Source organism: Thalassophryne amazonica, chromosome 10 (genome assembly GCF_902500255.1).
Source record: "Thalassophryne amazonica chromosome 10, fThaAma1.1, whole genome shotgun sequence".
NCBI lineage: Eukaryota > Metazoa > Chordata > Actinopteri > Batrachoidiformes > Batrachoididae > Thalassophryne > Thalassophryne amazonica.
The window spans coordinates 1,412,852-1,430,151 of NC_047112.1; the positions used below are offsets into that span (position 1 = coordinate 1,412,852).

Here is a 17,300-nt window from a genome sequence, read left to right on the forward strand (position 1 = left end):
ATAAGTGTCCAAACCACTTCAGCAGCGGCTCTATTCAGAGTCTCTCCAGGATGGTCAGGCTTCTTATGGGCTGTTTGACAGTCAGGGTTCATGAGTCACTGGCACCAAAAAGTCAAAGTGGTACATTTGCTCAAGTTATTCATCCACATCGAATCACCGACTGGGAACTTAAACGCCCAAAGTTTCAGAGCTGGCAGATGTTTGCATATATGAACTCACAGATATGATCTGCTGTAAATGGACTGCATTTATATCGCGCTTTTCCATCTGCATCAGACGCTGAAACCACTTTACAATAATGCCTCACATTCACCCCTGATGTCAGGCTGCTGCCATACAAGGCGCTCACTACACACTGGGAGCAACTAGGGATTAAGGACCTTGCCCAAGGCCCCTTGGTGATTTTCTGGTCAGGATGGGATTTGAACCAAGGATCCTCTGGTCTCAAGCCCAACGCTTAACCACTAGACCATCACCATCATCTCCTGCTGTACTTTCTGGGGAGGATTTTTTTTTTTTTTTTTACTAAGATCATACTTTTTCTTGCATGGAGTTCTTAACTGATTTTGGGTCACGTGGGGCTGAATCTGAATTTATTTTTTTTCCAATCACATCACAGTTTTGCGATCTGAAAACATATTTCTCATATCATTGAAGTAAAAGCTGCCGTCTCTCTCACCTCTTCAGCTCCATAAGTGATATTACGGCTCTTTGTTCACATTTCATGAACTTGGTTTTAAAACTCTGCTTTTGTGCGATTAGTGGCGTCAAACTCGTGAGTGAATGAGCAACTTTTGTGTCATCCATCAATCCAGAACATGCAGACTGCAATAAAACGTGACATGATCGAGCTCAGATTCAGGTTCAGCAGCCCAAAATGACCCAAAATCACTTCTCAAAGTCCATGCACGAATATATATTTTTTTTTTTGATGACCAGTTTAATTGCTGTGTAAATTATACAGTCGAAGATTAGTGCAAACTACCCATAGTATCTACTACGAACAGTTGATGGTAAGTACGTACTCAGAGTGTACAACTGCTGTTGTTACTGCATTCTCACGTAGTGATGGACTACAAGCATTTCTGGAAAGGACAGTTTTGACAGATGTGTTATTTTCAGGTCGTTTCCCCGCTGGGCAGTGATCCTGGCAGTTTTGACACTTTGACGGGGAAATGAGTCCATTTAGTGGTTACCTACTAACTAAATAATAGTTTTGGCAGCCCATCAAAATTAGACATCATGGAAATGACCCAGATATTTTGGTACAAATCTGAGTTCTGCTGGTAAACAAATGACCGTTGCTGTTGATTGACCAGCAGTAGTTATCCATGTACAGCAAAGTACACTTTGTTGGTCATTTCTACCTCGTCATTAAACCAAACATTATCTTTAAAATCCACTAATGTACCCTGACTGTAAACAGCCCGTATCCTGTCCGGGGGTCCAAGCCCAGATACCCGACAGAGGAACCTTGTGTCCGTTGCTGGGATCTGTGACCTCATTCCTTCTGTTGTTATCCAGAGTTGACCAGACGGGAGGACAGGAGCCTAAATCCAATCTTCTGGCTCAGTTCTGAAGTTTAAGTATCTCTGGGTCAGTTGGAGCACAAGTTTAATTTGTTGTGATATAAATAAACTGAATTGAACCAACTGGATGAAGAGGCAGCTGACGAGGCTCCGCCTCCCGTCAACCAGACACCTGAGGACAGTTCTGTGTTCCTGCTGCTGGTTTGAGCTGGAGGCAGGCAGACCAGCAGCAGAACCTTCAAAGGTGCGAACATTTAAAAACCATCGGCACAGAGAACCGATGTCTTCCTGTCAAACAGGAAGCTGATTTTTTTTTTTTTTTTTTTTAAATCAACAGCTGAGTCACCTGATCAATGTGAAAAAGGTCCCAAAATGAATAATTTATGTTGTGCAGGTTTATGTTCTGATGCGGTCAGTTTGTCCACTGTGACCCCACGTTGACCTCTGCTCATGAGGTTAAAGTTACAGTGAGTGTTCTGTGAGGTCAAAGGTTAGATCAGAGCTGAAAAACTCTAAATGAGTCCCAGACTCAGTCCAAAAGTGTTTGGACCGCCACCTCTAGAAATCCACCACAGGACTCAAGCAGCCAAAACAATTTGATTAGTTTGACAGATTTTGGTGAAGAAACTGGCAAAAACTCAAAATAAAGCTGATTAAGGGAGCAAAGGGAATGGCGATTTTTCGAGGGGAAATGGTAGAAACATTTCGGTGACATGAGGCGAAGCGGAGACTCTGGTCACACTGCGGCTGAACTCGAACATCAAACCGATTCTAGTTACGCGGGAGTCTCAGATTGTCTCAAGGCAAATCGAAGGGTTTAACGGTGCGTTTGGCAGACTGCAGTGTGAACCTGTAATGGTAACCGCGGCGTGGCGGTGTGAGGTTGTCGGAGTGTGTGGCGTTTCTTCATATAGCTTTGTGAAGGTAGATGCGGTTTAAAGCAAAACAAAAACAAAACCCCCTGGGTGTAGAGTGTCCTCCCTGCTGTACTGAGCTGAGTATCACCTGATGGCACCAGGAGCAACAGGATCAGAACCATGCCCTCCCCGCCGGGTTAGTCCGGTCCAGTTGTGGACACAGAGGTCTGAGGACCCTCACCAAACTGGCCTCCACCGATGCCACTGCCGCCCTCTGACTCCTCTTGGCTGGGGGAGGCCTCATCACTCGGCCCTCCCCTGGACGTCACGGAGGCGGTGGTGGTCTCTGGGGAGGCGCTGTGAGCCTCCTGTGGAGCGCAGCCTGGGTGGTTCTTACGGAAGTGCTGGTTGAGGATGGCCTGGAAGGGGAAGCTTTTGCCACAAACGTGACAGTGGAAGGGCTTGTTGCCGGTGTGCTTGCGGATGTGGTATTCCAGCTGGTCTTTGCGAGTGTACTTCTTCCCACAGATGCGGCAGACGAACGGCGTGATGCCCATGTGGAGGCGCATGTGGCGGTCCAGGCTGCCTTTCTGGTTGAAGGACTTGCAGCAGTAGATGCAGGTTAGTCGCGGGTTGTAGCGGAACCAGCGGTCTCCAACCTGCTCTCTCAGGTAGTCCTCGTAGCCGCCCATATCAAAGGCAGTATGCTCCTCCCCCTGCCGGTGAGAAACATCTCATGAATAAGAGTTAACTGCTATGTAACAGGTGAACCAAACAAGCAAGTTCACATTTATTAACCAAAGGTTTTCAGACAGCTGAACCTTCGAACTACAAACTATCATCCAGAGATCATCCTGTCACTGAGACTTCACATGACTTTGGACTAGAAACCAGCATCTAGTCTGGATGGCGGATGAGGTACCTGGGAGCTCGGCTGCCGGAGTTCGTCAGCCCTGCTCGGCGACTCGCTTTTCGCCCTCTGACGTTCTGTCAGAACGACCACACTGCCGGTGGGACTGAACCTGTGAATCACAAAGCGGTATCAGACCACTGCGGTTCAGTCGGGATGCAACGTTGTTGTTCCTGTGACTCACCTGTCTGACTCACTGAAGCTGCTGGACGGCTGCACGCTCCTCGTACCCAGTGCTCCCGCCGGCCCTGGAACCAGTGTGCTGCGTCCTGATGTGTCAATCATCACAGTGCCCACCTCCTCCACTGCGCCGCCCTCCTGGTGATCCCCACTTCCAATCCACTCCTCCATCCTCTCTGTCTTGATCCTCATTCCATCCATGCTGCCTCCCTCCTCGGCGCTGCCAGTGTGGTCCGGCTCACTGCTAGTCTCCACGTACCACTGGCCGGCCCTGTTGATGCGAAGGATGGGTTCTTTTCCCGCTCTGCCCACAACAGTCCCTGGCCCCTCCAGCCCGCTGTTCTCCACGGTGGGTGGAGGGCTGAGTGGTTCCTCCACAGGGCTGATCACTTCACAAACCTCCGACCCTCCCCGCGGGCCGATGAGCCGCATGCTGCCATGATGGCCACCTCCTCGCACCACAGCCTCCAGGTTCCTGCCGCCATCGCTCCTGGACCCTCGGACAGCCTCTTCATCCCTGGACACCTCATCCAGATCAGCCAAGCTGATCTTCAAGTGGATCCCTTCCAGGATCTGGGTGCAGCGGTCAATGATATGCTGCATCTGCAAGAAGCTGGCAGCTGTCAGGTAGCTTATGATGTCGGCGAGCTGTAGGCACAGCCGCCCCGTGTAGCAGAAGGACAGCAGCTGCTCAAACACCGACGGGTTTCGAATCACCGTCAGTGACACAGTGCTCATTTGGCTCAGAGACATGTGGTCTCGGAAGTATGGAGAGCTAGCAGCGAGTACGACCTTGTGGGCCCGGAAGCTCTGCCCCTGCACGTTAACCACGATGTCGCACAGACGGCCTTGAACTCTCAGCTGGTTCAGGTGTGACAGAACTGAGTTACTGAAGTCTGGGATGTCCAGCTGGATGCTGCCGGAGCGCTCCATTCTTCTGGAACCCTACAACAGGACCAGATCAGAACCAGATTAGGGCCAGTACTTGCTACTCGTGTGGACTGTTATCTTTAAATTGAGGATAAATTATTGTTTGCCCGCCAGTATCACAGGCCTGGTGGGCTGCCAGGCCTGTGATACTGCCGGGAAATGAGGACTTGGATCAAATCAAATCAATTTTATTTATATAGCGCCAAATCACAACAAACAGTTGCCCCAAGGCGCTTTATATTGTAAGTCAAAAGCCATACAATAATTACAGAAAAACCTCAACGGTCAAAACGACCCCCTGTGAGCAAGCACTTGGCGACAGTGGGAAGGAAAAACTCCCTTTTAACAGGAAGAAACCTCCAGCAGAACCACGCTCAGGGAGGGGCAGTCTTCTGCTAGGACTGGTTGGGGCTGAGGGAGAGAACCAGGAAAAAGACATGCTGTGGAGGGGAGCAGAGATCGATCACTAATGATTAAATGCAGAGTGGTGCATACAGAGCAAAAGAGAAAGAAACAGCGCATCATGGAACCCCCCAGCAGTCTAAGTCCTATAGCAGCATAACTAAGGGATGGTTCAGGGTCACCTGATCCAGCCCTAACTATAGCTTTAGCAAAAAGGAAAGTTTTAAAGCCTAATCTTAAAAGTAGAGAGGGTGTCTGTCTCCCTGATCTGAATTGGGAGCTGGTTCCACAGGAGAGGAGCCTGAAAGCTGAAGGCTCTGCCTCCCCATTCTACTCTTACAAACCCTAGGAACTACAAGTAAGCCTGCAGTCTGAGAGCGAAGCGCTCTATTGGGGTGATATGGTACTATGAGGTCCATAAGATAAGATGGGACCTGATTATTCAAACCTTATAGTAAGAAGAAGAATTTTAAATTATATTCTAGAATTAACAGGAAGCCAATGAAGAGAGGCAATATGGGTGAGATATGCTCTCTCCTTCTAGTCCCTGTCAGTACTCTAGCTGCAGCATTTTGAATTAACTGAAGGCTTTTTAGGGAACTTTTAGGACAACCTGATAATAATGAATTACAATAGTCCAGCCTAGAGGAAATAAATGCATGAATTAGTTTTTCAGCATCACTCTGAGACCAGACCTTTCTAATTTTAGAGATATTGCGTAAATGCAAAAAAGCAGTCCTACATATTTGTTTAATATGCGCTTTGAATGACATATCCTGATCAAAAATGACTCCAAGATTTCTCACAGTATTACTAGAGGTCAGGGTAATGCCATCCAGAGTAACGATCTGGTTAGACACCATGCTTCTAAGATTTGTGGGGCCAAGTACAATAACTTCAGTTTTATCTGAGTTTAAAAGCAGGAATTAGAGGTCATCCATGTCTTTATGTCTGTAAGACAATCCTACAGTTTAGCTAATTGGTGTGTGTCCTCTGGCTTCATGGATAGATAAAGCTGGGTATCATCTGTGTAACAATGAAAATTTAAGCAATGCCGTCTAATAATACTGCCTAAGGGAAGCATGTATAAAGTGAATAAAATTGGTCCTAGCACAGAACCTTGTGGAACTCCATAATTAACCTTAGTCTGTGAAGAAGATTCCCCATTTACATGAACAAATTGTAATCTATTAGATAAATATGATTCAAACCACCGCAGCGCAGTGCCTTTAATACCTATGGCATGCTCTAATCTCTGTAATAAAATTTTATGGTCAACAGTATCAAAAGCAGCACTGAGGTCTAACAGAACAAGCACAGAGATGAGTCCACTGTCTGAGGCCATAAGAAGATCATTTGTAACCTTCACTAATGCTGTTTCTGTACTATGATGAATTCTAAACCTGACTGAAACTCTTCAAATAGACCATTCCTCTGCAGATGATCAGTTAGCTGTTTTACAACTACCCTTTCAAGAATTTCTGAGAGAAAAGGAAGGTTGGAGATTGGCCTATAATTAGCTAAGATAGCTGGGTCAAGTGATGGCTTTTTAAGTAATGGTTTAATTACTGCCACCTTAAAAGCCTGTGGTACATAGCCAACTAATAAAGATAGATTGATCATATTTAAGATTGAAGCATTAAATAATGGTAGGGCTTCCTTGAGCAGCCTGGTAGGAATGGGGTCTAATAGACATGTTGATGGTTTGGATGAAGTAACTAATGAAAATAACTCAGACAGAACAATCTGAGAGAAAGAGTCTAACCAAATACCGGCATCACTGAAAGCAGACAAAGATAACGATACGTCTTTGGGATGGTTATGAGTAATTTTTTCTCTAATAGTTAAAATTTTATTAGCAAAGAAAGTCATGAAGTCATTACTAGTTAAAGCTAAAGGAATACTCGGCTCAATAGAGCTCTGACTCTGTCAGCCTGGCTACAGTGCTGAAAAGAAACCTGGGGTTGTTCTTATTTTCTTCAATTAGTGATGAGTAGTAAGATGTCCTAGCTTTACAGAGGGCTTTTTTTTTATAGAGCAACAGACTCTTTTTCCAGGCTAAGTGAAGATCTTCTAAATTAGTGAGACGCCATTTCCTCTCCAACTTACGGGTTATCTGCTTTAAGCTGCGAGTTTGTGAGTTATACCACGGAGTCAGGCACTTCTGATTTAAAGCTCTCTTTTTCAGAGGAGCTACAGCATCCAAAGTTGTCTTCAATGAGGATGTAAAACTATTGACGAGATACTCTATCTCACAGAGTTTAGGTAGCTACTCTGCACTGTGTTGGTATATGGCATTAGAGAACATAAAGGAATCATATCCTTAAACCTAGTTACAGCGCTTTCTGAAAGACTTCTAGTGTAATGAAACTTATTCCCCACTGCTGGGTAGTCCATCAGAGTAAATGTAAATGTTATTAAGAAATGATCAGACAGAAGGGAGTTTTCAGGGAATACTGTTAAGTCTTCAATTTCCATACCATAAGTCAGAACAAGATCTAAGATATGATTAAAGTGGTGGGTGGACTCATTTACATTTTGAGCAAAGCCAATAGAGTCTAATAATAGATTAAATGCAGTGTTGAGGCTGTAATTCTCAGCATCTGTGTGGATGTTAAAATCACCCACTATAATTATCTTATCTGAGCTAAGCACTAAGTCAGACAAAAGGTCTGAAAATTCACAGAGAAACTCACAGTAACGACCAGGAGGACGATAGATAACAACAAATAAAACTGGTTTTTGGGACTTCCAATTTGGATGGACAAGACTAAGAGTCAAGCTTTCAAATGAATTAAAGCTCTGTCTGGGTTTTTGATTAATTAATAAGCTGGAATGGAAGATTGCTGCTAATCCTCCTCCTCGGCCCGTGCTACGAGCATTCTGACAGTTAGTGTGACTCGGGGATGTTGACTCATTTAAACTAACATATTCATCCTGCTGTAACCAGGTTTCTGTAAGGCAGAATAAATCAATATGTTGATCAATTATTATATCATTTACTAACAGGGACTTAGAAGAGAGAGACCTAATGTTTAATAGACCACATTTAACTGTTTTAGTCTGTGGTGCAGTTGAAGGTGCTATATTATTTTTTCTTTTTGAATTTTTATGCTTAAATAGATTTTTGCTGGTTATTGGTGGTCTGGGAGCAGGCACCGTCTCTACGGGGATGGGGTAATGAGGGGATGGCAGGGGGAGAGAAGCTGCAGAGAGGTGTGTAAGACTACAACTCTGCTTCCTGGTCCCAACCCTGGATAGTCACGGTTTGGAGGATTTAAGAAAATTGGCCAGATTTCTAGAAATGAGAGCTGCTCCATCCAAAGTGGGATGGATGCCGTCTCTCCTAACAAGACCAGGTTTTCCCCAGAAGCTTTGCCAATTATCTATGAAGCCCACTTCATTTTTTGGACACCACTCAGACAGCCAGCAATTCAAGGAGAACATGCGGCTAAACATGTCACTCCCGGTCCAATTGGGGAGGGGCCCAGAGAAAACTACAGAGTCCGACATTGTTTTTGCAAAGTTACACACCGATTCAATGTTAATTTTAGTGACCTCCGATTGGCGTAACCGGGTGTCATTACTGCCGACGTGAATTACAATCTTACCAAATTTACGCTTAGCCTTAGCCAGCAGTTTCAAATTTCCTTCAATGTCGCCTGCTCTGGCCCCCGGAAGACAATTGACTATGGTTGCGGGTGTCGCTAACTTCACATTTCTCAAAACAGAGTCGCCAATAACCAGAGTTTGATCCTCGGCGGGTGTGTCGCAGAGTGGGGAAAAACGGTTAGAAATGTGAACGGGTTGGCGGTGTACATGGGGCTTCTGTTTAGGGCTACGCTTCCTCCTCACAGTCACCCAGTCGGCCTGCTTTCCCGGCTGCTCGGGATCTGTCAGAGGGAAACTAACGGCGGCTAAGCTACCGACTACAGGGGCCTGGCTAGCTGTAGAATTTTCCACGGTGCAGAGCCGAGTCTCCAATTCGCACAGCCTGGCCTCCAAAGCTATGAATAAGCTACACTTATTACAAGTACCATTACTGCTAAAGGAGGCCGAGGAATAACTAAACATTTCACACCCAGAGCAGAAAAGTACGGGAGAGACAGGAGAAGCCGCCATGCTAAACCGGCTAAGAGCTAGTAGCTGCGCTAAGCTAGCGGATTCCTAAAAACACACAAAGTGAATAATGTGTAAATAATTTAGAGGTGATTCAGCAGAGGGAGTGCTTTAGTTAAGGCACGTAAAGATTACACTGGGAAACAAATCGTTATCTAGTTAACTAGATCAATCTAACTACGCAGATTAAACAGCTAACAGATACAGAAAAACACCGCTGTGCTCCGGAACAGGAAGTGATCCAATACCGCAGTGAGAGCCAAACACCAGTAGAGGCAAGCATCCTCAGCCTCATCATGTGACCAGTGGAGGATGGAAACCTCTTGGTTTGTGTTGATCACAGTCCTATTATTCCTGACCAGAGACTCTTGATTTGGTCCCCAGGTTGTCAGTACTTCACTGCTGCTGTTTTTAATCTTTAACCTTTATGGAACATCAGATAACTAATGTTGCAGAGCATTCTGCTTTTTTCACATCAAAATATCACAGGCTAATGACCCGTTATGAGTTGGGTCATCGTCAATCTGCGAGTTTTGAATTGCTGTATTTTCTAGAATGTATGTCGCACCCCCCCCCCAAAAAAGCAAGTTAAACAACAGACAGGAAGTCTGTAATACACGTGCAAACTGTAGCATGCGCTGTTACTCAACAGAAGGATGAGATTTGATCATTGAGGGCTGGAACTCTGCTGAAATGGGCTCAAGTCCAACCACATATTAACAAGCGTATGACCAACGTAAAACAAGGACTAGTGCAACATTTGATGAAATTCTTCCTAAAAGTGTGAGAAGAGTCTATTTCAGAACGCTTACACCCTTTTGGTACAGATGGACCATGACATAAAAACGACTAGTGAAACCGGAACCTAAACAGTTCTCGGACTAAATGATTAAACACCGGAGTATCACTGCTCTCTGGCATCCGGTACTGGAAGAGTGCACTCTGTCTCCCTCTCCTGGTGTGTGTGTGTGTGTGTGTGTGTGTGTGTGCGTGTGCGCGTGCACGAGATGCGTCATGAAAGGCATGGGGTACAAATTTGTGCCAAATCAACACACAGCTCCATGTCGGATCAGCTGTGGTGACCCCAAGTGGACAAAGGGAGAAAGTCAACAGAATGTACAAGCAAACCTTCATATTTTTGTTTCATAGTGAAGACGGTTGAATATTTAAATCTAAATTACAAGTTTAGAAATTTCAGTTTGGGTAAATCTATGGTTACATGAATTAATAATAGATTAATCAAAGAAATAATTGACGGATGAATCAATCAATAACAATTGTTAGGTGCGGCCCTAATCATAATAATTGATTCTTATTATCAGTGTGTCTCAGTGACGTCCTGGACTCCTCCATCAGATGCGTTGACCTTGTAGAGACATTCATGTCCTCGGGTGCTCGGTCTCTGAGATTCAGAGACGCCTGGACAGAGCTTATGGAGTCATGATGTCAAAGGTCAGAAGCTCTGTTTGCATGGTGAGTTTAGTTGTGGTCTCGATTTTAGGGTTTGGGTCTGGACTCGGGTCCTGGAGTGACCATCAGGTCTGTGTGCAGGAATGTCATATCTCCTTTGTTGGTTTTCAAATGGATCCAAAAACCTTTAGTGTGGTAGCTTCTGGGGGGTTCAGACCCCAAACCTGACCTCAGAATGTTCTGTGGATTTGGGACTAACCCTGATCTGGATCCATGTTAATGACAAACATGATGTCATTAAATCATCACGCCAGTCATGTGGGCGGAGCCTATCCCAGGTCATAGGGGTGAGAGGTGGGGCTAGCAGGACACACACACCCACACGGAACCCGTGTGTCTGTGGGAATGTGCAGAGCCAGAACACCTGGACAGAACCCAGGTGAACTCCACACTGGAAAAACCAGGCGGGAACTGAACCCGGAACCCTCAGCAGTGCTAACCGCTGATCCACTACATCCACTTTAATTAAAAACCCCACAATGCATCAGTGGACCTCAAACCCACCCAGAACATGACTTTAATCCAGATCAGCACCGTGATCCACATGCAGACACAGATCTGGATCAGGAGACTAAACCAGAAGTACATGATCAAAGGAACAGATCCGGATCCAAATCCAGATCGACACAGCTGAACCAAACCCCGTTGGAGCCGGATCCTGGGGACCGGGACCGGGACCGGCCTCTCACCTGGAGCGGATCACGGAGTGGATCGGATCTGGTTTAGAGTTCGGTTCTGCGGACGCTTAGCCGGACATTGGTACCGGAGGTGACGGCGGTTCGGTTTGGTCCGTTCCTGCTCCAGCGGGGTTAGTGACCGCTTCAAGGCCGAGGAAGAGCCGCGGCGCTCGGCCTCCGCTCCCGGTTCAGGTTCGATATCGGCGGGCTGCCGCCGCTTCTCATCTTCTTTTTCACGGCAGGACTGAGACTGCAGGAAGGAAGAAAAGGCGCACGGCATTCTGGGACGTGTAGTCCTTCGCTGTAGAGGCGGCGAGCTCAACTGTGTCTTGAAGTACTACTCTTCCCGAAATGCATCTGTGAAAAGTCGGAGGTCAGAAGAGGCACTTGATTTATTTTCTATGTAAACGTTGTCTTTATTTATTATCGGTATTATAACATAATGTAAATTAAGATTAAAACATATTACCTCACTTATTGTTGTACATAGATCATTATAGCAATAGGTTTGATCAACTTTTCATTTCAGCCTGTTCTGGATGACAACCACTCAGGTGGACACCTGGTTCATGCCAACTAGAGTGCCTTGAGTAGAGAGAGTGGCATCAAATCAGAACATGGAGCCATTTTGGTTCCAACTGCGCTGAACTACTGAATGAACCTTTAACGTTTTCAACATTTTTTAAAATCATTTAACCACATACAGCAACACATCCAGGTGCTATCAGAATAAATATAAAAATAGTTAAGCTATCAAATTTTCAGAGAGTGTCCGAGCTGAACTTTAATTTGTACCTCTGTTACTGTGCATGTCCAGACCGCTCGGGGTTTTAATGGAAATACACTGAGCGCGAAAAATCCATTATATATGGTGTTTGTTACATGGAAAACAATACAAAAACTTTGGACTTTTTTGTCTGGTGACTGTGAATATCTGGTTTATACGATGACGGTTTAGGTGAGTTTTACTGGACATGGACTGAACAATAAATTTACCTCTCAAAGCTTTGATGATGAAGTCACTTAAATAGTGGATTTACATGCAGACAGATTAACAGCGAACAGTATTTGGAACCAAGATGGCACCATGAGTCACGTGACCGATTTTTTTTGATTTGTCATGTCCCCAACTTCTCAAAGTAACCATGGAAATAGTGGGTGTGTCCTCTGCCTCACACCGCCTGGGCTCTTAAAAGTATACAGCCAAGCTTTTCAAGATTTAAGACATAAAAACAGTTTTCTTTGGCACCATTATAATTTTATTTATTAGCCATTAAATAAGTGATTCATAATATGACCTCACCATATAATATGACATCACCAACCCAAGCAAAATTCTCATTGTCTTGAAAAAATTAATAAATATTTTCTCCAAAGGATAAAATTTCAAAAGCACAGACGACCTTAAACAACGTGTAAAGTCGACAGTGATGTCACAGATCACACAGCCAATCAGAGGAGGAGAGGCAACAGTGACATCACTGGCTGCTCTTGCTAATCCAACATGGCGGGAAATAAATAACTAATAAATGCTCCAAAACTGCCAGCGTTGCTGTTTTAAGCGAACATGTTTCTCAGACATCATGTAAAAGTAGCAATAAATAAACACTTCTAAAACAAACAAACAACAACAAAAAACACCGTTTTTTGTAATCTGATTTTTATTTTTTTTTTAACAATATAGTGTACAAAACTCGTTGGGAGATAAGCGCATTTGAACATTTCACAACAATGTTCAGTAACATACAAATAAAAGGTAGAAACAAAAGTTAAAAAAATACATAGGACAGTATTTACAAGGCATTTTTTTTTCACATAATCCATTTACATTCATTGCATATTTGTAATAATTAACATTCAAAACAAATATGTGGAGACATTTTCACAAAGCATTTGTGAGTCTTTACTTGAGTCTTTTAAAAGTGACAAGGAAGCAAAATATGACTGTATTTCAGTTTTAAACAGCAGAAGGGATGGTTTTCTACATTGCCATTTACTTTTATGTATGTGATATTTACCCATAATTATAACAATGTTACAGAGTCTCGTTATCTCTTTTGGCATTTTGTCTATACCATAAAGAATTTGTTCCAAATTTAGTTGCGGTATTTTGTCTATTCGATTTGCATCCACCTTTTAACGTCATTCCCAAAGGATTTTGTTTCAGAACAGGAGAAAAACAGATGTTCAATTATTTCCTCCACTTGAGAGCAAAAGCCACACGGCTCCACCTCGAACCCAAACCTTTTTTCAATACATTTGTAACTGGGTAGTAACCATGCAAAATTTTCAACAGCATTTCTTTAATTTAGGAGGTATTGGCCATTTCAAAAGTTCATATAGTTGTTTGTAATTTTCTCTCTATTGTAAATTCTTGTACTTCTATCCAAATCGTGAAATAGTTTACATTCAAATATTTGATTAATCATTTTATTATTCATATCTTTATCTTTAAGGGAAATATTATTCAGTTGTATCTTTGGTAACAGTGTTTGTTCTTTATGATAATTTAAATAATTTTGAATCATGTTTAATAAAGCAATAGGAATAGCTTTACAAACTCTGTTAAATTCCCTATTAGAACTTTTTAATATTAAATTTTGACTCAAACTCTGATTAAACTAAGAAGTGACCATCTATATCTAAAATATCTGTGACAAATATTTTTTTTTTCATACCATTTCTGAATAATGTTTTTCTTGTTAGACGTAATTACTCTATTGTTCCACAAGGTGGAGCCATGTGGCGTGAAATTATGTGTAAATACCATCTTCCAAAAGTGCAGAACTTGTTTATGATATTCAGATAACTTTACAGGCAGCTTAGATATTTCAAAATCACATTTTAAAGAAATTCCAGACCTCCTACTTGATCAAAGATCTTTTTTGAGGATTGTGAAACCATATAGAATCTGGTTTGTTTAAAAGGCTTTTATCCAGTTCACTCTGAAAACCCCAATCATGGATTCAAAGCCTATTGTTTTTAAACCTCCTTTACTGTAATTCTTAACTAATTGAGATTTTTTGATGTAATGGGTTTTATTATGCCAAATGAATTGATATATTATTGAGTTTGTTTTTTTAATGTTTTGTGGGGTTATATATAATGAGTAGCTTGTATACGCTAGTTTTGAGATGCCTTCAGATTTTGATAATACATTTCTGCCTAATATAGTCAGATCCCTGGTTAGCCAGTGATTTAAGCTTTTAGTGATTTCTTCAATTTTTTCCTTAATATTTCTCGATTCTCTTGTTTTATCTCTCTAGTAACATTTATGCCCAGATATTTGATTTCAGTCATCACAGGAATAGACTCTAAGTCTCTGTCAGTGCAGTTGTAAAGTGGCAGTAGTTCGCATTTTTTTGAGATTAAGAGAAAGGCCTGATGCCTGAGAGAAATTTGATACAACGTTCAGGGTTTTTTTTAAGAGATGACTTGTCCTTTAAAAAAACAACCATATCATCAGCAAATTGACTTATTTTGAATTCTTTGTCAAATACTCTAATACCCTCTAACTCTTGGTTATTCACTATCAATCAATCAATCAATCAACTTTTTCTTGTATAGCGCCAAATCACAACAAACAGTTGCCCCAAGGCGCTCAAATATAAGACCAGCCATTAGTTGTGTGCATAGAATGAATAATTGTGGTGAAATTGGACAACCGTGTCTTATAACCACAAGATACATCAATTCTTGGGTGATGCCAGGATCTTATGCAGCATAGCTTAGGGTGGTCCATAAAAATGGTCAAAAAAATTTTTTTTCAAAAAACTTCAAGTCTCACCCTCTACATGTTGTTGTACCTAACATAAAACACATCATGTACAATTTCATAAAAATCTAATAAATATTTACTGGTCGCACACAGCCCTTAAAGATTTGCTTGCAATAACTTGTCATATATAGTATGGAAATTAAACAAATATTTCCACATTTATTTCTGTCAGTTTAATATTGATATGTCAGGACAGATTATGGCAATACATTGGAAAATCAATTCTTTTCATATCCCATAAAAATAGTAAACACTAAAATATGAATTGTGAGATGCAGTTCTTCTCGTACATGTATCATGCTCCTACAATACCTACATACTGGGTCATGAAGATTTTGTTAACAATCAAACATTGTAATTTTTCATATAATTGATCAAATACTGTTTCATTATTGATAAATTTAAATAAGTCTATGCTTTATATATTTCCACAAATATTTTGATCTAGCTCAAAACAATAATATTCTTTATGCCTTGCAGTACTTGATATTCAAAATAAATGTATGATCAGCACAAGAACCACTGATACAGCGTGTAACATAAGAGAATATCCTTTACCATGATAATGACTTGATTATACTGAACACCTAAAACATGGTAAATGGACTGAGACTATCTAGTGAAATGCTTTCACAATGTATTTGTAGTCTTCAATCTTTATCATTGTTAGGACATCCTGATGTGCCATGTCAAACAAGTCATCCAATAGAATAGAATAGAATAGAATAATTCTTTATTGTCCACCAATGTAGAAAATTGTCTTTGGCTCACCAGCACAAAAAAGACAAAAAAAACCAGTCATAAAACATTCATACAAACACACGAATAAAACAAAAATAAGATACATAAAATACATGGAAGTAAAAGAAGAAATAGAATAAGACCTAGTAAGATAAATAAAATGTACAGTAAGATCTAATAAAATCAAATAAAACAGAAGTAAAGCAGTTCAGGTTTAATTTGTGGAGTGGTCACTTTTTTGAGTTCATTATGGTGACGGCATTCACAAAACACTGTTTCATCTTTCTTCTACTTGTCTGTATTGCGATTTTTGGTCTTCTTCCATGTTTTTCATTTTCCGAACAACTTTTCTAACTTGGTGATCAGATGCTGCTTTGCCCTCAGTGGGATTCTAGCTCTCTCCCAGAAAGGAATTGCCATGTCTATAGAGGTCACAGCAGCATCATGGACAGTTTTCTTCAAATCAGTGTGACTGAAGATAAATACCTTGAGTATTTGCCCATTTGAGGGCAGTTTGTTTCCCTTTATGTCACAGTCGGTGGAACCAATAAGGTATACAAATGTTCTACTTCTAGTAGCTGACGTGTTTTACTGACGTTTCCAGTTAATGGTTAAGCATGTTTAGTCAGCAAGTGTCTCTTTTTACATTTATCTCATGTTAGATTCACCATCACCAAAGATCTGAAAGAAAAGAAGCTGTGAATTGAAGCAAGATTTTCAGTTTGTAGCCTAAAATAACATTTTGTGCAGCCAGTACATTCTGAGTGCCGGTCCCAAGCCCGGATAAATGAGGAGGGTTGCGTCAGGAAGGGCATCTGGCGTAAAACAAGCCAACCCAACAATGCAGAATCAGAATTGAATTCCCATACCGGATCGGTCGCGGCCCGGGTTAACAACGTCCGCCACCGGTGCTATTGCCCAACAGGGTGCCGGTGGAAATTGGGCTACTGCTGGGCGAAGACGACGACGAAGAAGAGGAGGAAAACGTTGCCATGAACAGCGGGAGAAGAAGAAAACTAGAAGGGTGGAAATGAGAGTGGGGACTTTGAATGTTGATAGTATGACTGGTAAGGGAGAGGAGCTGGCTGATATGATGAGAGGAGAAAGGTAGACATATTGTGTGGTGCAAGAGACCAAGTGGAAGGGAAGTAAGAGCAGGAGCATCGGCGGTGGGTACAAGTTGTTGTACCATGGTGAGGACAGGAAGAGAAATGGTGTTGGGGTCATTTTAAAGGAAGAGTATGTTAAAAGTGTGTTGGAGGTTAAGCGAGTGTCTGACAGGGTGTATGAGTGTGAAGTTGGAAATTGAGGGGTGATGATGAATATCATCAGTGCATATGCCCCACAGGTAGGATGTGAGATGAAGGAGAAAAGAAGATTTCTGGAGTGTGTTAGATGAGGTGGTGGAGAGTGTGCCCAAGCATGAAAGAGTGGTGATAGGAGCAGACTTCAATGGGCATGTTGGTGAAGGGAACAGAGGTGATGAGGAAGTAATGGGTAGATATGTATCAAGGATAGGAATGGGGAAGGACAGATGGTAGTTGATTTTGCAAAAAGGATGGAAATGGCTGTGGTGAATACCTACTTTAAGAAAAGGGAGGAGCACAGGGTAACATATAAGAGTGCAGGAAGGTGCACACAGGTGGACTACATTCTTATAGGAGATGCAAGCTAAAGAATCACAGACTAAGGTGGTAGCAGAGAGAG

The 17,300-nt window shown here is 42.3% G+C and overlaps 1 protein-coding gene across 2 annotated transcripts; it reads right to left on the reverse strand.

The window, feature by feature from the left end:
- Window positions 1-1,862: 1,862 nt before the first annotated feature.
- zbtb37 (zinc finger and BTB domain containing 37) lies at window positions 1,863-11,788 on the reverse strand. Of its 2 annotated transcripts, none has more exons than XM_034179273.1 (4): window positions 11,652-11,788; window positions 3,481-4,209; window positions 3,309-3,408; window positions 1,863-3,102 (listed from the first exon to the last, which is right to left on the reverse strand). In XM_034179273.1, the coding sequence occupies exons 1-4, from the start codon at window positions 11,699-11,701 to the stop codon at window positions 2,584-2,586; spliced, it is 1,398 nt and encodes a 465-aa protein (XP_034035164.1). In that variant the 5' UTR covers window positions 11,702-11,788; the 3' UTR covers window positions 1,863-2,583. The 2 variants fall into 2 exon arrangements, with proteins under 2 accessions (XP_034035164.1, XP_034035163.1); XM_034179272.1 differs by lacking the exon at window positions 11,652-11,788 and adding an exon at window positions 11,087-11,219 and having other exon boundaries at window positions 3,481-4,421.
- Window positions 11,789-17,300: the final 5,512 nt, after the last annotated feature.

Coding starts and splice junctions, on each gene's coding strand:
- zbtb37 (XM_034179272.1), bottom strand. CDS start 4,409: ATGGAGCGCTCCGGCAGCATCCAGCTGGACATCCCAGACTTCAGTAAC. Junction 3,409..3,480: donor AGCTTCAGTGAGTCAGACAG/GTGAGTCACAGG, acceptor TGTGATTCACAG/GTTCAGTCCCACCGGCAGTG. Junction 3,103..3,308: donor TCCGGCAGCCGAGCTCCCAG/GTACCTCATCCG, acceptor TCTCACCGGCAG/GGGGAGGAGCATACTGCCTT.